This window comes from Drosophila sechellia, chromosome X (assembly GCF_004382195.2).
Source record: "Drosophila sechellia strain sech25 chromosome X, ASM438219v1, whole genome shotgun sequence".
In the NCBI taxonomy this organism is placed as follows: domain Eukaryota; kingdom Metazoa; phylum Arthropoda; class Insecta; order Diptera; family Drosophilidae; genus Drosophila; species Drosophila sechellia.
Window position 1 is genome coordinate 7,675,782 of NC_045954.1, and position 20,891 is coordinate 7,696,672.

The 20,891-nt window shown below is 43.2% G+C and overlaps 1 protein-coding gene across 1 annotated transcript; it reads left to right on the top strand.

The window, feature by feature from the left end:
- The first annotated feature begins 1,233 nt into the window (after positions 1 to 1,233).
- Positions 1,234 to 16,424, top strand: LOC6620267 (protein singed). Its single transcript, XM_032724265.1, has 6 exons — positions 1,234 to 1,906; positions 13,061 to 13,341; positions 14,660 to 15,080; positions 15,148 to 15,717; positions 15,781 to 16,029; positions 16,101 to 16,424. The coding sequence occupies exons 2-6, from the start codon at positions 13,137 to 13,139 to the stop codon at positions 16,192 to 16,194; spliced, it is 1,539 nt and encodes a 512-aa protein (XP_032580156.1). The 5' UTR covers positions 1,234 to 1,906; positions 13,061 to 13,136; the 3' UTR covers positions 16,195 to 16,424.
- Positions 16,425 to 20,891: the final 4,467 nt, after the last annotated feature.

The following is a 20,891-nucleotide window of genomic DNA, read 5'->3' on the forward strand; positions in this document are numbered from 1 at the left end:
TAAAACTCGTAAAGGTTTGGTGTATGCAAACCGAATTATTTCATTTGCAAAATAATACTTAAGGCATACGGAACAGAAAAGCGTTTAGCCTAGTTATGATTATTTTTAAATTTGTAATAGGCCAAGTTATATAGTCAAATATATTTAAATATATATGTTTTCGAGAAGTAATATACTGATATCTGGAACATTATAAATGTAAGATTCTTGTTTATTTGACTTTTATTTAATCTCATTATCAAATTAACAGTTTCTGACATGACAACCCTATGTTAAGTGCGACACTGCGTTGACAACAGCTAAGAACATGACTGGTGGGGGCGACAAACTTAGCAGAGCGCGCGCTGCTAGATTAAATTGTATTTGAAAACAGCGCAGGTGAATCGAAAAAGTCTTGGCATGCAGTCAAACATTAATTTGCGAGCATAATTAACTCCGCTTAAGATTGCTGGCAGTCAAGGAGCCGTGAAGAGCGGAGACGGCCGCCGGTAATATTCAGTGATTAACAACTGTAAAATCTAAAATCAGTATAAATATTTATGTGTGTTGATTTAAAGGATTTTGGTGAAATCCGGACCCGAATCGGAGCGGAGGTCCGAAACTAACGTGCAACATCCAATAAAAGCAAGTGCAGTGCGGATTATTAGAGCATAAAGCATCTCCACCGAAGTCTCGGTTGCCAGCCAAGCAAAACGGCCGAGACGCGTCTTTCGGGTGGCCAGCTGCAGTCTCGGATGCAGTTTTTGGCTGCAGCTCCAATTAAATATGCAATGCACTTAAGTTATGCACATTTCCTTTGCCCAGGGACCGTTACGATTTCGTATTTTAAAAGCCGCGCGAAAGCTAACAGCGCTGTTGTCTAACAGACGGCTGCCTCTGTTGCTGTTAGCCAACAGCCAGCAACAACCAACTGCCTCTTGTTTCGAATGCACTGCGATCTTAGCTCTTTTCCCGCTAAATGTTTCTTTGTGTATCATTTTGTATTTCAATCGAAAGTATTTCTTTGTGAAGGCTTGAAATAAGATCCTTACATGCTCAGCTTATATAATATTGGTTCGCACATATAGCGACTTCTTTTTCATGCATCCAATTCACTAGGTAAGCTAAAGAGATAGCCAGACGGCTGTGCTAACAGAGCTCGTCTATGGTGAGAAACCGCTGCAATGGCAACAGTGCCATCTCTGGCGGGCGATACAAATAGCGCAACTTCGCTCGCAACGGGTTTCATTCCCACTGGAGTGCAGTTCGTGAGCGGTCGTTCTCTCCTCTCTCTCGCAGAAGTAAAACTTAAAGTTTTGTGCGCGCATGCGTCTCGTCTTAGAAAAACCTGCAGTCAGTAATCTCGAATCGTGAAAATCCTTTTCTGCCATACCAAAAAAAAGAGCCGGACAAAGCAAAGCGTTCGATTGCCTTCTGCCAATTTGAGCAGGGTAACAAATAGAGGAAATTACAAATTAATTGCCGCCCTGACCGAGATTTGTTTACGTTTTTTTCTTCACTTTTTTTTACATTGTGTGAGTGTGAGAAATTTGTTGGCCAAAAAATATTCCAGATATTCCCAGAGATATATATATTCGAAATTCGAATTGGCGAAGTGAAGGGTGTAACGACAGACGCACACACACGCACGCACACGAAAAACGCACTGAAAAAACACCGGCTAAAAGGCAGACGAAAAGGAGACGAGAGAGCGAGTGCTAAATAGAAAACGCGAAAACAGGATAATAATCAGCAAACTAATACTATAAAACAAGCAACTAAGTGACATCTCGATCTCGCCGAGAAACAACAAAAACAACAGTTACAACTTCGGCAACAGCAACAAAAACAGCGGCAGCAGCAGCAACAACAACAAAAGCAGCGAAGAGCACAGAGCCAAAAAGAAGGAGCAGCAAAAGCAAAGAAAGTAAGTGGAATTCCTTGCCCAAAGATGGCTCTCCTCTCCTTTGCCATAGCTCTCTCATCCAGACTAGAGATGGCCCAGGCCCGTGCTCCATTTTGTGCCACGACAAAATGTAACAAATATTACAACATTTAATGTAGCTTGTTGCCTCGAAATAGAAATACAGCTTTAAACTAATATATTTGCACTTAAACATTGAATCGGCATTTAAAGTGCAGGACTGCTTGCGTTGCAAAGAGGACACCTAATAAGTTTCATACTTCGACTTATAAACTGTTCTCAATTGGGAAAATAGATAAGCGTGTCACGCGACCATCTCTACTTCCAGACGTCTTGTGCAAATTAGACAGAGCCGGCTGCTGCTGCTCCATTTCCAGGTGTAATGCCAATGCCAATGGTCTTTACTCTGGGCCTCTTGCAAGTCATAAAATCTATGGCAGTTGTCAGTTCGCTTCGCTGCCTGTTTTTTCCTCTGTCTCTTCACTTTTTTGCTTTAGCATTTTTCACTTTAGCATTTCATTTTGAGCTCTCCTTCGGCTGCTCCACCTCACTTTGTGGCGCATTGTTTTCCAGTTCGTCCGCTGATTTTTCCAACCGGCTTTCGGCTGGCTAATTGCCTTGACATTGGCATTCCTCTTCCTCTCCTCGTCTTTCCTTCACGCCCCGCTCTGCTCCTTTCTCCGCTCTTCGGCTTTTTGTACTCCTCTCTTTTCTGACTCGTTTCAATCATTCAAGTTCAACTATAAACAGACATAAACACGCAGTAAAGGTGCCGCCGCCCCCTTTTCGTGGCCCCGCCCCCTTTCTAACCGTTATTCCTCTCTCTCGCTCTCTTGTATGGCTCCCTCTTCGTGTTTAGCTTTGCCGTGTTTACATTTTCTCCAGCTCCTTTCCTTCGGCCGGACGGACTTTCCTCTTCGGTCCTTTGTTACCATGCTCAAAAACGCATCCAATCCATCCCAATCCGATTCCTATTCGTATTCGTGTGTATGTATCCGTGTCTGCTCTTCCGCTCCAGTCCGTCCGTAAGTTTCGTTTGTCCTGCCGGTCCGTCTGCACTGGAAAATGGAAATGGTAATTTGCACACTTTAAGCCATTTAAAAGGTATTATTAATTTAACGCTATCATAACTTAATAAATTTCTAAGAATTTAGTCGTGCTTGCTTACTCATTTACAATTTCTAAAAACATGAAATTGTTCATAAATTCCTCCATTTAGTTCCTCATAATAATTGCTCATACTTATATTTGCAATTGAATTACAAGTAATCGAAATCGATCCCGAAACTAAGGCACCACTGCGATTCGGTAGGGTATTAATTTCCGTTCGAGGAATTGCATTCAATTGGAAAATTACAATTTGGCTTTGACAAACATTTTTTTTTTTTTGACCAATTGTGGGCGATGTGCGGACGACACGTCATGGATATTTCTTTTGTTTTCGCAGTGCGTTTCTGCCTCATTTTGCACAATCACCCCCTGGCAGCCTGTCACTACTGCCCCTCCTCCCCTCTTTTTTTGTATCCTGCCCTACCCCAGTAAAATGGGCAAATCAATAATTTTCAATGAGGATTTTGCATTTTAGCCGTCCGTCGGGCTTTGCGTTTCGGTTCTCGGGATCAATTAGTATGCCAGGAGCGAAATTCCCTGAAAATGGCAGGAAGGTAGACTTATAGCACATAAAACCCCTCTCACTGAGTCACGTTTTGTTTGTGTGATTTTGCCAGTGCTAATGGCAGCGTCTCCCATATTTCGTACATACATATATGCATTTACATATAAGTATATACTATATATTATGTACGTGCATATGGTCGGTTGCTTATGTGGAATGGCAATCGAATGCTTCCGCTGCGCGCCGGAAATCAGGTACACCGACAAAGACAACCCCCACCCAACCCCTTCCAACTCACACCCACACCACCTTGGCTCAAGTCAGTGCCCCCACACCCAACCGCCCTTTGGATTACCCACCCGGCGAGCTGCTTCTTCACTTTTTCGTTTCTTGAAGTTCTTTGCCCGCAGAAGCCATTGTCGCCACATTCTGCCAAAGACGAAGTACATACAATACAGCTGTGCTCATCCCATTAGCATTGCCACCGAAAAGATATTAATCTATAAATGAATCAAAGTGCACCAAAAACGGTATCTTTACAGTAATATATTATTACTATTATTATAATATTATTAGTCACAGCTAAGCATGTGTGATGGAATACTTTTGCACTTGAAGTGATTTCTTTAAACACCGCCTATATTTGTGGCCGCTGTTGTACGTATGTATGCGCTTATTTATGGTAGTGTTGTGCCTATGTACTTGTTTGTGGATTTCGGCTGCATACATATGCTCGCATTACACCCCGCGTCCTGTGTCGCCTCACCACCCCCGCATCCATTTGCCATCCCCCCCAACCCCCGACGTATCTGTCATCAATTGCAGCTGTCGCCCGTCCTTGAACGCACTTTACGCACTCATTGTTGCTGGAAGGGGGGGTGTGTGGAACGGAAGGTGCTGGGGTTGGGGTGTGGCGTGGAATGATGGGTGTGTCTAGGGTTGAACGGGATAAGCTATATATATTTATGTATATTCCCTGTAGAAATATTCCCGAAGGCACACTTCTTTCTTCATTCAGCACACATTTCTTTGTTCGATTTTGCATTTAAAGCAGATTTTTGTGGCGCCACATTTGTATGTTTCTTTATTAAAATGAAGAAGCTCTTTAGTTTACTATTCCATTGACTTAATTATTAATTATTATTAAATTTACATAAATCGCCCGCAAGTGCATTTCCCTTTTCATTATCGCACACCATTCGCTTATTTTCCCTTGGCACTTCTTTGTGTGGCAATAATCGTATGCGTAATCCCTGCGGGTCACAAAAGGGTTTCAGTTCCGTTTGATAGTGATATTCCGATTTCGTATCCGAACTGGAGCTCTTTGTTAGTTTCTTAGGCAACGGAGCGACTCCCCCAAAGTTTTTTCTCGGCTGTGTTGGCGGAGTACTCCCGTATATCTGTTGCTGTGCCCGCTGACTCATGTGTCCCCTTGCATTGTTATTCCTGTTCCTTACTCCTTTTTGTTTTTTGGTTTCTTGCCTTTTGTTGTTTTTCCCTTTTTGACTGCTTTGTTGACTGGTTTCGCTTTCAACGAGTCACACTCACCCCCCGCGGAATGCCCCAGCAACTGCCCCGACTACTTGTGATTCAGGCTGCCTCTTGTGTTTTGCCTTTGCTGCCAACTTAAAAAACACACTTAAGGCCCATATATCAATGGCCCGCGTTGACTCCAACAACCCCTCCCCCCCACGACTTGTGGGCATTATCAATGCAAATGGGCATGGTATTTTAAAATCTTGGAGCGGCGGGTGTGCCCTACCACCAAGGCGCCCGCCTGTCGTCGTTGCTGCTGCACTTGGTCCTACCCACTTCCAGTTCCCATTCCAATTCCCATACCCATTCCCCCCCTTTGTGGGGTTCATTGGCCTCGCGGCATCAGCAGGCCCAAACATATCAGCATTTCCGTTCGATAAAGCGAAATGCATATTTATAAATCCGAATTATCAACAGAACTAACTCCATCAGCCAAAGAGCAGCAAGCACTTGTCCTAGCCAGATAATTGACAATCGAAAGGAACAATGAATGTGGTGTCAATGATATACGATAATATTACTCACTCTCAAGTTGAAAACTATCTCCATTAGTCAAAGCATAGATTGGTTAACAAACAACTCGTTTCCTGTGACGTTTGAACTAAATGCTAAGATATTTGTAAATAATTTGATATCTTTATGTGCTGGCATTCGGTACTTATCATAACGTTTTGTGTTCATTTTTTAGGATATGTTTTGAATGGTTCAAATTTGTTAGCATCTTTGCGAGACTTATGCTAATTTCGTCAGCGACGGGTGGTAAATGGCGTTCAAACCATCTATTTTATTTGGTTTTTTTTGTGTGCATTTAGCTGCGGGGCGGAAACTGGAAGGCTGGCTTACTAGGGGGCGTGGCAAGTGGCGCATGCCACACAAGTGCAAGTTGCAGTTGCAGTTGTGCGCCGCTGATAAACTTGTTGCGCTGCAAACTAAAAAAAAACATGGAAAAAACCGCAACCAGATGCCAAAGATGCTTTTGGGTGAAGTGCAGCAGTGACTGGAGGCCACGGCAACACTGCAGCAACTCCGAATCCGAATGCGAATCCCACTACAACTGGTCCAGCTGGTTGTCAAGTGAGACATAAATGCCGCGGTGCGTCGGTCCCAGACTTTTTAGCTCCAGGTTCAGTTTGAGGTTAACCAAAAGCAAAGATAGTTTGTCCAACTCATTTCGAGCTCTGTCTAGCCAATGCAACTAACAAAATGCTCAATTTAAATATTTAATTTGAAATTTACAGATTTAATTTTCTTATTTAATGTTATGCTTTATAAAAGTCCGGATTTCGTTGTATCTGGAATAATATTCACTAAATTATGCAGCTCAAAGCTCTGCAAATAATTCATGGCAATAATAATAATAAATTAGAATTGAATGGCCCCAATCCACCAACGGCCAGCCCCTTAATTCGATTTGATTCCTTGTGAAAGATGGAAAATTATTGAACGGGGGATAAAATGCATTTTTTCATGCCCGCCAGAGGCATCTGGTCTATGCAATTTGCTCGACTCCGTGATATTTATGCGCATTGTTATTATGTATTGAAAATGCGAACAAATTATTAATGTGCACCAGTTGAGATGGCAAAGAGATGGTGGGGTTGCGGGGAGGGGGGATGGGGGATGGGGGATGGTGTCTTTTAAATGTGGTAGACGGTGGGTCGAACGCTTCGAAGATTTTCCAAGCGACTTTCCCGCGCTCTCTGCTGTCGGCGTTCATATATAATTGACGCATAAATCATTTTACCTGCTTCGCCGAGAGCGCAGCGGTAATTTCAGTGTTGCCACAACAACGAAGAAACGAACGAATCGAAACGAAACGAAACTAAACGAAACGAAAAAGACCGTTAACTGTTTTGCCTCAGATACATTTGAATCTCATGCCCATGCCACAGATATTTTCATACATATGCCCAGATGTGTTCAATAAACCAAACCTCAACTTAAATGCAGACCATCCCCCGTCTACATTTGGGTTCCACATTTGCATAACACTGGCGTTGGAGCCAACATCGATTGCGAACGCCAGCGCTGTTCTAACGGTTTTTGGCAAATCGTCCGAAACAGAAAACTGAAAACCCAAAAACATACAACAAATTGTTAATCTTTTGTAGTTTGTTCGGCAGACTTTTACTTTTATTGATTGCTGCACTTGTTTTGGCGCTTTCTAAAATGCAAAGGCCGCAAAAATAGAAAAAAAGATAGTGTAAAAAGAAGAAAAAAGAAAAGCTTTGCGGTGGGTAATTATAAAACAATTGGAAAGGTGACCTGTTGATGAGTGGTCGAGTTGAGTTGATCTCAGTTGAGTGGTTGCCGTGACAAACGATCGCCGGTTATAGACCAGATCGGCTATTGAATTCGTCGTTAATTGAATTGTGGTCGTCGATCGTAAGGCTTCATTCATTATGGGTATGTAACAATTTGCTCCGGGCAATCAGCAGCGGGCAAACAAATGTGTGCCATCACAGCATGTCCGCAATTATCGTAACTGATCGATATATATATATATATATATATATATATGTACATATATCGATTGGAGTCTTGCATGCATTACTGCAAATAATCGTGTGGCCTCTGCGTCTTTCGGCGAAATCTCATTTGCAAGAGCATCATGTATGTTAATTCTTCGCCAAAAAAAAAAAAAAAAAAACATGAAGAAAGTTGTTTTCTTTTGTTTTCAACGCCTGTGTTGATGGGGGAAAACAATAAACAACCGCAAAATGGTTTATAAATAACAGGCCCAAGGCAACTCATCAAGCTCAAGAGTGTGTGCGCGGTGTAAACGCTTTTGCATCTCACTATTCACTATTCACATTTCGAGTATCTCCGCTGCCATCCATTACCTTGGGTCACTACAGCATAATACCCTGTATAATAGCCGGTTTACAGGCATTAGTTTCGCCTAAAAATGTCGCTGCATTATCGTTCTTATCATTTAAGCTTGAATTCAACTCAGTTGTTTCAGTTTTATGTTTTTTTTTATATCTATGATGTTTGTACATACATATTTACATAAAGTGTACATCCCTGTACACCGAAAGGGTATTCAAGTGTTCGGCACTCGCACTTCTTTCTGGCTCCTTGCGTCTGTTGCGCCGCATTCTTGACAGCCATAAAAGTCGCAACACGAACACGATCACAATGCAATGCTGCAACGCTTGAGAGCGCGTGCGCGCGTGCGTCAGCCGCAAGTGGGAACGAGAGAGGGCGCTACGTGCCACTTGATGGCAAGAAGAAAGTGCAACAGAGACAGGTGGCGGAGTGAGTTTATGGGGAGACTCGTTAACTGTAGCAGTCTGTTTTTTATATACTATATGTCAGTGGTGCCTCCTCAATGTTTCTATTTCTTTGGCCAGAAGAGAGTCTTCACAGGCCGCGAAGACGAGAAGCCGAGAACCTGAGGCTTTAAGACCAATCCCACCTCCCCCTCCCCCTCCCCCCCTTCACGTTTAATAGCTTGTTAGGCTAGGCGTAGATGATCTGTGCATGTGTTCCTGTTTTCAGAACGCCAATGGTGCTCCATTTGCTGCTGCTGCTGCTGCTGTTGCATTACAGTAAAATATACCGTATGCTGCAGCATACATACCTCTCCCCACCACCCCCCTTCTCCGCCTCATTTAAGGCTGTTTATAAAATGCTTTACAAGAGCAGCCAGCAGTTAGCGAACAGAATGAAAGAAAATCGCACAATCGATGTCTGCGTCTTTTGTCGCTGATTTATTGCGCTTATGAGAGAAAAATTGCCAAAACCATGTCAGGTCTTTAGTCTTTCAGACGAAAAAGTACAAAAGTAATGCATGGAAATTGGCCAGGCGGCACAGTGAAAGCTCGCTAATGGCAATTCGTACAATGGGCCCATTGGATTTATGTAACACACTTGTTGCGGTGGTCACAAGTTGTATAAATACCGCAAAAGTAGACCAATGGAGTGTGACAATCTTATTACAAAAAGCTTGCGATGACATGGGTAAATGTGAATTATATAATATCCTCTACCTCATTGATTGATTAAATCACGATAGACACCCTAAATGCAATGATATCACATTGCATTGTATTACAATCATGTGCTCGTTAACATTTTAATCCCAGTTTTTTAAATAGTTTATTGATTTTCGTTATTTCGGGTGTTCACTGTGCTCGAAAACAAGAAGATGAAGTGGCAACAGCTGAACGAACGAACGGCCAAGCAAGCGGCAGCTGCACTGGAAAACCAAGCTGACAACGGATTTTAGATCTCGGATCTGTTGTTCGCATTGTTTGAATGCGACTGCGTTTATCAGTTAGCCAACTAGCGAGCTAGCTAGCTGTACCGTTATCATTAACCAGCCAACAGCCAACGCAGAAGCAGCGACGCCGACAGCGACGCAGGCAGAGCACGCATGAGAGCGAAACACACGCAAAATAAAAAGCAGGTTGGTCGCTCGAAATGAGGGGGGGGAGAAAGGAGAGGTGGAGAGAGGAGGTGGAGAGAGGAGGTGGAGAGAGGAGGTGGAGAGAGGAGGTGGAGAGTCTGGCAGAGCAGCACGTCAATTGGTGAAAGGTGCGCTGGATGCGATAAAGCTTCCATCATATTTTACATTTTAGTAATTTGCTAAAAGCAAACAGCACACACACGAAATAGGAGAGTACACGGCGTGGTGTGCGTGTGCAATTTCATTTAATTAGATTGCGTTTTAATAATGCCACAAACAGAAAAGCGCAAACACACACACACACACACAGATACGCAGGAGCACATCAAGGGAAAGATAAAAGATACAGATACACCATCATTCTTTTCTCTCTCACACACACACACACGCATGTCATACACAGACATACATACATACAGATTGGAACATGGGAACATACTATAGCGACATTCAATCGGCGATATTGATAGTGTAATTTAATTGATTTGCCAGCAGAGCAGAGAAGCAAGAAGAAAAAGTCGGAGCAACAGCGGAATAATAATGAGCAGACAAGAAGATGTGTCTGCTAAATGAACGAGATTTGAGATACCCTGGAATATATATATATATATATTTACTGAATATATATATATGTATATATTACTGAAACTTAATCACCTCAACATCTACAGATCATAGTTGATTGATACTGAAATACTTTAACTGCCCCAAAAGCCAAAAGCGCCGCTTTTCAGGGGCAGGGTAGTAAGCGCAGATAAAGCCCGAATCAAATGCACTTGGCAACAGCTTGTGAGCCTTTTGGCATCGAGATGGACACGAACATGGATGTGGATATTCGTCTAGATAATGTGGCTGTGGTGCGGCTGCAGCATTTGTTCCGCTTGGCGATGCCCGGCACTCCATTTGCAGTAATTGGCGCTGCTTGTGGCCCCAAGGCTCCCCGATAATGATGATAATGGCAATGATGATGATGTTGCTTCAGCTGCTGCTGCTGCTGCAAGTTGCTGCGGCTGCAACGGTGCCTAACCGTTGTATTTGCCCGGCCAACATTGCTTTGTCTAATTGCTTGAGGACGTGTCCGTGTTTTCATCTTCATCTTCGCCAGAGATCTGCCGTCTGACCCCTGTATCAAACTGACAAATAAAACACAAAAAACGACTCGTTTGCATAATTAATTATGATTTGCACTGCTCACGAGTGTGGAAATCGTCTTGTAAATGGCCATAATTAATTTCCCAGCGAAATTGCACAGACATTTTCGCCTATCGAATTGCATTTAGCCTGAAAACAAATGTCGAAAGACGTTAAGAGGGAGGCAGTTGGTCGAAACTGAAGCGGGGAAAGGTGAGAGGAGGAGGAGGAGGTATTGCTAAAACGTTTTTAAGCTGACGAGGCATCCAAGTAGCGAGCGTTGACTCCAGAAAATAACGAAGGAAAACCCAAAGCTGACAGGTTACACCACCTATACAGAAACCCATGATACGTGATTAAATGCAATGAATAATAATTATAAAAAATACAATTTACCTATGAAAATATTGTTTATATCAACCATTTATAAATATCCATGCTAGTTGCCTTTCAAGCCAAATGTATTCTTGATCTAAAGATATTCCCTGTGCTTCTGCTTAATGATAGTTTTTCGTGACCTTATATTACATTTAAGACGATCATATATTTGCCTGTGCAATTTCGGCACTAATTTCTCGTTTTTTGTGTATTTTCATTTCATGTTAATCTGCTTTTAAGCCAACGCCCAGGCCATCGTCCTGCGGCCAATTTTATGTTTTATATTTTTTTTTCCGCCGTCCAGGAGCCAACGCCTAGAAATACAAGAAAAAAGTGCAAAAGAAAAAAAAAAAATAAAAAAAAAAAAATAAAACTGGGAAATGTAGGAGTCGCTGTCACGCTTTTGTCTTCAACTCCTATATCGCCCCTTTTGTGTTTGCTTGCCTTTTTGAGAAATTAGAATGCAAAATCCAACCGCCTACCCAACTCCCCCTCCTCATTAAACCCTCCAGTTGCAAACACCACCGCTCACACACACACACCTTTTGTGGCATCAACTTTTTCTGTTTTCAGTGTTTCCCCAGCTTATTTATTATGATTATTGTGCCCCCGTGACTGTTTTACTCTCCTCGCATTTAGTGCCTGTGCCCCTAAGTATTTTTTTGATTTATTTTACCTCTTTTTTTTATATAGTTTTTTTTTTCTTTTTTTTTTCTTCTTTTTTTTTTTCTTCTTGAAGTTCTTAATTTATTTTTAGTGTTACTGACTGTGAGCCTCTTTTTTGCTGTACGCTTTTATTGTCGGTCGACTGGCGGAGTTGTGTTGACTCATCCGGGCCCGGCGATTCATAAGCTCTGATTAGCAGGCACGCGTCACGCTAATGAGTTGTTCTTGTTCTTGATTCGGTTTATGTTTATTATGATTCTATACTATATACTTATCTTTGCACACAGCGTTCCTCTTGCAGCAATTGCTAATGGCCTGCAGCTGCTAAGTACTCGAAACACCGACATTTTTATCTGTGAATAACTGTTGCAGAAACGGTTATTCAGAAATATGTATAAATTCAATTGCAATGAATTCTAAATGAAAGAAAAAACAAACCACATCTTTCAACAGATGTTTTGTTTATTAATGGTTGATTAATTTCAACCGGCAAATTGATTGCATTTGATTAGTTCCAGGCAGCTCTCAAGCTCGGCGCTAGTTAATCCAATTATGCAAACAAAGTTGGAAATACACAGTGCTCCAGATTAATTAATTGGATCAGTGTGTGTATTCCCAGTAGGTGTGATACCAGTTCCATCGAGTGCGAAGCCAAACACCTGCTACGAATCGCAGTTTTATCGATGGATCCCATAGGATACGATACGAGTGTCATCGATGCTTTGACGGCTGACTGCTGCCTGTTGCGTTTGAATTTATTGGAGCTGACTTGAATACGGAGAAAAGAAAGGAGTTGGAGTTGGAGTTGCAGTCGAAGTCAGAGTTGTGGATCAGCGACATGTGTCGCCATGTAATGCAAATGTTATCTGCATTTCCTGTTGAGATGAATGGCACAGCCAAAGATCTCAGTATGGAGAACTTCTCGGCTTCCTCCTGGCGATGCCCCCCCCCACCACCAAGAAGAAACCCCCTTGCAGAACCCACTGCCATTCAACATGCATGCGGCACACATGGCAGACAGTCCAGACAGTGAAGACAGTGGAGACCCTGTTTGACAGCCAGTGGTAGTGGTGCCGAAGCAAAGAGACGACGGCGACCCATAAATCTTGCGCCCAGACCCGGCACACCCCCTCGCCGCCCGTCCCTCGACAAAGTGTTCATCAATCAAGCGGATAGTTTTACATAATTAAACAAATAATCACTGTTTTCACCCAGGGGCGTTGCCAAAGGGGCACCAATTGCCAAATCGTTAGCCATAAAATACATTGCATGGAAGGCTAAAGATAACTTTAACAAAGTGCTCACCTCACAGTAATTTCTTAAAATCTCTATCAGAATTTGGTTAGGATTGTATTATATTGACTACCAAAACTTTACCCGGATACTAATCGCCCCACCCTCTCATTCTCCATTGCAGCACCATTAAGTTCGATCTTCCTCTCGCAAAGAAGCCGGATTCCGGAGACAGCCTCAAGATTGCTCCCATCAGCACCATGAACGGCCAGGGCTGCGAGCTGGGCCACAGCAACGGCGACATCATCTCACAGAACCAACAGAAGGGATGGTGGACCATCGGCCTGATCAACGGCCAGCACAAGTACATGACCGCGGAGACCTTTGGTTTCAAGCTCAACGCCAATGGCGCCAGTCTGAAGAAGAAGCAGCTGTGGACACTGGAACCCTCGAACACCGGTGAAAGTGAGTAGAGGTTCTTCTTTAAGACCATCTAAAACAGATGGGACAAACATTTGGTTTGTTGGGTTCTTGAAAGATTTAAGATATTTGGGGATGGTAAGGAACGTTTAGTATGGACTTATGATTGAATTAGGATACTCCTGTGGATATCTTCTGTATATAGCTTGATTCGGTTTAAGATTGATCATCTCTTCTTGCTTTCGACTGGAAAAAAGAAAAGTTTTCGAATCGAATGCTATTTTACTCAATCACAATTACCAATTCGGTTTCTGGCCAATCGATGGCATTTAACATTTGAGTGGCAAACAATATTCATGTGCGCGTTATCTGCAGATACCACTGATAAGCATGTAAATCCCACAACTGCAACTGATTTTTTGTTTTATGTTTTTTTACTCCTTTTTTTTAGCAGGGGAGTGGTACATATATTATTTGGAAACCAGTTACCCCAACTCCTGGGCTTAAGTGGTGCAGTCGAAGCCATTTGCCAACCGTAATCACTATCATCTTGGCCAGTTAGTGAAGTCTTATTTTTCTTCTTTTTTACTTTTTTTTTTTTATTGTTTACAACATAAAATCATCTGGGGTCTCTGGCGAAGAGGAGGATAAGTCCAGTTGCACTAATTTGACGTGCTGGAGAGTAGAAAACAAAGCGCCTCACGAATTTGGCATCATTTATCAACCTGGCGGCTGGCTGCATCGCAATTGGAATTGGAATTGGATTTGGAGTTGGCTTGGGCTTTGGCTTTGGCTTTGGAGTCGGTCTTGCGCATGGCACTGCAGTCCGTTGTGTCCGTGGCCAGCAATTATAATTAAAGCTGGCTAGCAACTGCAACTGGTTTTTATACAGTCGCCGACACCACTCTGGTCGTTGCCACTGGCAATTAATAAACATTTTCTGTAATACCAAAGCCATAAGTCAGCCGGCATTCGTTGTGGTCATTAAAATAGCTCATCCAAATTGAAAATTTCTTGCTTCGCCCAGCTAGCTAGCTCGCTCGGCCTTGCTGCTCCTGGAGTTGAGTGCAGCTCCCAACTGAATATAACCGCTGCTGGTGGATACGGATTGAGCAAATGGCTAAATGGCTTAATAGATGATAGCATTCAAAATGTTTGGAAAGCGAGCCAAATGGTCGAAATGGCCGGGGTATCGATAGCTCCAAATGCCATCGACGAAGGAGCGCGAGCCAAATCGATTTTTGAATTTGTCCCAGCTGGCGGGGGGCATATTTTCATCTGAGAGAAAAAGAATGTAGGAATTCTGCGGAAAACGCTTTCCTTGCAATCTATCTAATCCATGGCGTCGCCATATCTGTTTCAGGTATTATCTACTTACGATCTCATCTGAACAAGTACCTTTCGGTCGATCAGTTTGGCAACGTGCTGTGCGAGAGCGAGGAGCGGGACGCGGGCAGCCGCTTCCAGATCAGCATCAGTGAGGACGGCAGCGGACGTTGGGCGCTGAAGAACGAGTCGCGCGGCTACTTCCTGGGCGGCACTCCGGACAAACTGGTCTGCACGGCCAAGACGCCCGGCGCCAGTGAGTTCTGGACGGTCCATTTGGCTGCCCGGCCGCAGGTGAATCTGCGCTCCATCGGACGCAAGCGGTTCGCCCATCTGTCGGAGTCGCAGGACGAGATCCATGTGGACGCCAACATTCCTTGGGGCGAGGATACGCTCTTTACGCTGGAGTTCCGTGCCGAGGAGGGCGGTCGCTATGCTCTGCACACGTGCAACAACAAGTGAGTGATTGGATTGCCTTGACTCTACAATGCATCTAACTTTTTTCCAAAAACCCGCTCTTTGCAGATATCTGAATGCCAATGGAAAATTGCAGGTGGTGTGCAACGAGGATTGCCTGTTCAGCGCCGAATATCATGGTGGCCATTTGGCGCTGCGCGATCGTCAGGGTCAGTACTTGTCGCCCATTGGGTCCAAGGCGGTGTTGAAGTCCCGCTCGTCTTCAGTGACGCGAGATGAGCTCTTCTCGCTGGAGGATTCGCTGCCCCAGGCTTCCTTCATAGCCGGACTCAATTTGCGATATGTGAGCGTCAAGCAGGGCGTCGATGTGACGGCCAACCAGGACGAGGTCGGCGAGAACGAGACGTTCCAGCTGGAGTACGACTGGTCGGCGCACCGTTGGGCCCTCCGCACCACCCAGGATCGCTACTGGTGTCTGTCGGCGGGCGGTGGCATCCAGGCCACCGGCAATCGGCGCTGTGCCGACGCTCTCTTCGAGTTGATCTGGCATGGCGATGGCTCGCTCTCGTTCCGGGCTAACAACGGCAAGTTCTTGGCCACCAAGCGCTCTGGGCATCTGTTTGCCACCTCGGAGTCGATCGAGGAGATAGCCAAGTTCTATTTCTACTTGATCAATAGGTAATTGCTTACACCATTCTGTATTTTCCGTTTCTAATTGTATTGTTCTTTTTAAATTAACAGACCAATTCTTGTACTGAAGTGCGAGCAGGGATTCGTGGGCTATCGCACGCCCGGCAACCTGAAGCTCGAGTGCAATAAGGCCACCTACGAGACGATCCTGGTGGAGCGGGCCCAGAAGGGCTTGGTGCATCTGAAGGCGCATAGCGGCAAGTACTGGCGCATCGAGGGCGAAAGCATCTCGGTGGACGCCGATGCGCCCAGCGATGGATTCTTCCTCGAGCTTCGTGAGCCGACCAGGATCTGCATAAGGTTGGACCACATTTGGATAAATCCTGCTGTAAATTATGATTGCTTACTAATGCCGATACTCTGTATTTTAGATCGCAGCAGGGCAAGTACCTGGGCGCTACGAAGAACGGGGCGTTCAAGCTGCTGGATGATGGCACCGATTCGGCCACACAGTGGGAGTTCTAGGGCGTGACCACGACCATCCCGAATGGGTTGCTGCACGCGTCATCAGTATCACAATCACACACATACTTCCCAACCAAGCGGAGATTCCCTAATTATCGATCCGCGCAGCTAAAGCGCCGAGAAGAGTCGCACAAGAATTTGATATATCCTAAACAATTGCAAAATGAACGAAATGAAAATGAAAGGAAGGAAACGTTGATAGACCCAAGGAGATACGAGTGAATGAAAAATGAAGAAACAAACTTATATATTTATATATAAAGATCTACGTATTCATAGAGAGAGATTTTTTTTAAACAATCTATTTAGCTTTTTATACGTTTTATACGATGAGAATATCTACAAACAAGAACAAGAAATCTTTTAGCGTAGACAACAAAACAAAACTTCTGTCGCGAGTCCTTCCGTTTTATCAAATATATCAGCAACTAGGACAGCAAAAAAGAAGAAAGACGTAATGGTTATACAAGCGCATTATATATACACCAATAAATACATATTCGATTCGTAAAGCTTCACGGAAAAGAAACTGAAAAAAGCAAAGGGAAATAAGAGCATAAAAAAATATGAAAAAAATAAAAATAAATCAACACATATTCCTATAAATTTATTTATATATTTATATACATATTGATATGAATGATAATACACGAACACACACACACACACACACACACACGACTCCACACGACCACATAGACACGCATACCCAAAACGACACACAAATACACACACTCAAGCAAGCAATTTTAATACGCAAAACAAAATTTAGTCGCTAAGCAATCCTTAAAAAATTAATCTGTAATAAAAACAAAGTCAAAAATTAAACATCAAATCTCTCCGTACGGCGATTTTGCAATGGAATCAACTCCACTATATCTAGCATATGCATATATTGAATTAGTTTTTTGTTATTTATTTGCGTCGATTTCTTAATTAATTAATTAGTAAACTTTTTTTTAATTTGTGCACTTCAAAACGAAACAAAAACTCAATCCAATTTAGTTGCTAAATCTTAAAATGGAAATTTTGTATGATACATATGAAATATATACATATATACAATTATCTTCTTACTTTTAATGGGAAAGCTGCTTATGCGTGGGGTTGCATTATTTTAAAGTGTCCATATTTTCACGGTTTCTTTTTGTACAGCATTTCAAATTTAAAACTTAAATACATGCATCTGGCAACCCCATTTCCGCAAGCTGGCAACTCGGCGTCGAATGCAACCCTGCAATGTACTGCTATTTTGAAAAAGCGTTAGCAATTCAAGGAAGAACATAAATTCAATATATTTTTCGTGAAATAAAATGCAAATGAACCGAAGGCATTTTATTTATTATTTGCTATAAAATGTTGTATGCGAAACATTGAAGTGCAATCAATTTAGTGAGCAGCAGGGAAATAACGCCGCGTAATGCAATAAGTCTAAGGGTCGCCAACTTCTGATTGACCGGCTGACAAATGGTTGGTGGTTACCCCCAGCCCCCCTCGCAATTTTCCAACGCCCACGGGCCACGGGCCACCTGCAACGTGTGCGGAAATTGGTGCCAACTGTCATAACAAGATGGAGCACACTTACATACACACATACACCCACATACATGTGGCAGTGGCACCCAGGAACAATGGGGCGTGGCTGGTGGACGGGGGTACGCTCACTTCGTTGGCGTCCAACTGCCTCCGTGAGGCAACAATAATTCGCCAGTCATTGACAATGTCGGTGCCATAATGGCTCTCCACTGGCTCCGGTGCCCAGTATTCTCTATCTTTGGCTTCGTACCCAAGCCATTATATCCCATCGCCTCCATCGAATTCCACCCACTTGGTGCACTGCGTCGACGACGTTGACAAAAACGAAATGGCAGAGGGCGCGCACCCGACACCGACAATTGTCAGCGTCGCCTAAATGAATGCATTAAGTCAGACATGTGACATAACTGCAATGGCCACACCAGGAGCAGGAGCAGGACCAGGACACGAACTCGCACCCACACCCACCCAGATCCTAGCAGAGACCCAGATTTGGGGATGGAGCGGAGTGGGCGCCCCTGGCCACGCCAGCAAAAGTGGCACCATCACCACCATCATCAACATGGCAACCAGCGCCACAAAAAGCCAGTCCTGCACATTTGCCACATTGTGCACTTTGACTTAAGTACTATAATTAAGTTTATTTATTAATCGAACGTATATAATGATGTGAAGAATCATATCAATTGCATTTTTCATTTAAAATCAAGCAAATGCAATGGAAATTGAGACGAAAAACTTAAATTGATGCAATAGCCGAAAATCGTTTAATTAAAAATGAAATATAGTGTGTATATTTTATTAACTTAGTAATGTGTTGTTGATCGAAAGCACTGCTGCTTGGAGACCACTGTGCTTCTCTGCTGCTGTTGTGATTACGTACTGCACTTGGTGCACAATGGACAACTACGATGACAATGACGCCGGCCAAGTTATATGGCGCACACGTAGCGAAACTCCAGCCCTCCACGCCCACGACGGCACCTCAACCCAATCCATCCATCCACCCAATCCACCCAATCCACCCATTCACCCACCAACTGCAAACCCGCCTGAATTCAACCCGCCCAAACGACTTGGCGCAGGACAATGGCGGAATGCAAATGGCACACGGACGTGGGATGGATGAACACGGCGCGAAAATGTATATGCAACTCTGGTCATCGGGACTGGTGCAATCATCCAAGAATCTGGACCACCACCAGCTGGGATCGGGATCCGCCGTATCCGGGGCAGCACGTAACCAACTCGGCCGGCAATTTGTGGCAGTGCAGACGCTTCGCTCGGCCGGCCGCCAATTAAGCAACAAAAGGGACGCGACTTTACGTTCCGGGGAGAAACGTACTGCCTCCCGGACTCAATCCCGGCTGCAACTTTCGCCGCCGGATTTTCTCCCTCTTACTTGCTGCACATTTTGCAACAAAGTTGGCAACATCAAAGTAGCAGCAGCAGTTTTTACACAGTGGGAAAATTTTAGTTCTCAAGAGCAAGAACTTTAATTAATTTATATTGCACAATTAAAAGTAGTCAAGTGATTAGAAACATTTTCACATTTAGTTTTTATAACATCTTAAATATCTTAAACGTAAATATATAATGAATAATAATTATAATTTGATAATTTATTTAAGAAAACCAAGATTTTTTGTTACCACGCAGAAGTTGAAGAAACAGTTTGGAAAAGCCACAAACTTTATGCCTCCATTGCACCGTGGGCCATTTTAAAAATTGTTTTCACAGTTAAATGCCTTTTCGTTGAAAAACAACACATATGATACAAATATATCGTTTAATAGCAAAAGGATATTCCATCGATTCTATATACATATATTTTGATATTATTTTTCTAGCACATCTCATCTCATTTCATCTCGATGACTTTAAATTATTCTTTTTGGCCAACATAAGTGCTCCTTGGCCCCATAGTGCATAGCTCCGTCTCGGAGTTTTCAATTTGCTTTAAACATTTTTATTGTTTAGCGAAATGTGTAAGGACAACTGAAAGCGGACCAGGGCCAGGCCAGGACAAAAAGACCAAAGCAGGACGAAGTCCTGCGCCCAACAAGTGGATGGTCGACCTGACCCCGCCAAACGTTGCTCGTTAGGTGGAATAAGGAAAAAAAAACCAGGGAAAGCAAATGGTGGTGGAGCCATGGACCTGCCATGTGGATGGACTAATTTGCCAAATTGCCGTCCGAGGCGCCTTAACCGAAAAACTTTACACAATTTTCACTTAATTAAAAAATATAGCACTTCTCAGTGCGCAACAAATTAAGTAGATGGCCTATTACATTAAGGTATTGGACGTCTTTAAGTTCATAGCAGAAATTGATAGCTCTTATTATTAAGCTTGTGCAACAAAAGGTAAAAACAATGCATCTTTTACTTAGCCGTATGATGTGGAGCACTGTAACTGACCGCTCCACTGAGAACGCTAACATTTTTGTTCAATATTTTTTAATAACCTGTATTTTGACCAAAACTAAAAAAATAATGGATCAATGCAAACAAGTCGTACCTCTTTGGATTCGTCGTAGAATTTGCAATTAAGTGGCATTCACAGTTAAAAATGTTCGATTTTGTCAATTTTTCGCAAAAATAGATGATGTTACCCCTTACAAAAATTTGAAAAATTCCAAAATTTTTAATTTCTTGAAATCAGCAGGAAAATGATAGAGATTGTTAGTTTAGATAATTTTCTGCACAGAGCAGTCGTTATTTTGCCATTGCGACCACTTTTAGTCAAGTTTTGATAAAAAGGAACCTAGAAAAAGCCATATCTTTTCCACTATTTCTGGTAGCACTTTTCGTGGAAAAGATACTTTGGTAAAGTGATACCAGGCCTATGAATAGGTTCCTTAGCGTGACCAGATTTCCCTTCGCTTATCGTTGTCGATATATAAAAGCAAGGATGAGAAAAGGCAAACGCATTGCAATATATCGCCGGCTCCTTCTTGCGTTGCAAACGGCCAATCCAATTAGTTTGGACTGTGTAAACAAGGAGCTTGGGCTCCACTCGCATGTGGCCACCGGGCAATAAAAATGGAAGCAGCACAAACAACAAAATAAGCAACAAAAAATCAACAACAACAAAAGCCAAGGGAACAGAGCAGTGAACAGTGCTGCCAGCTTTCCAACAGGAAACTAGCTGCATCTAGGAT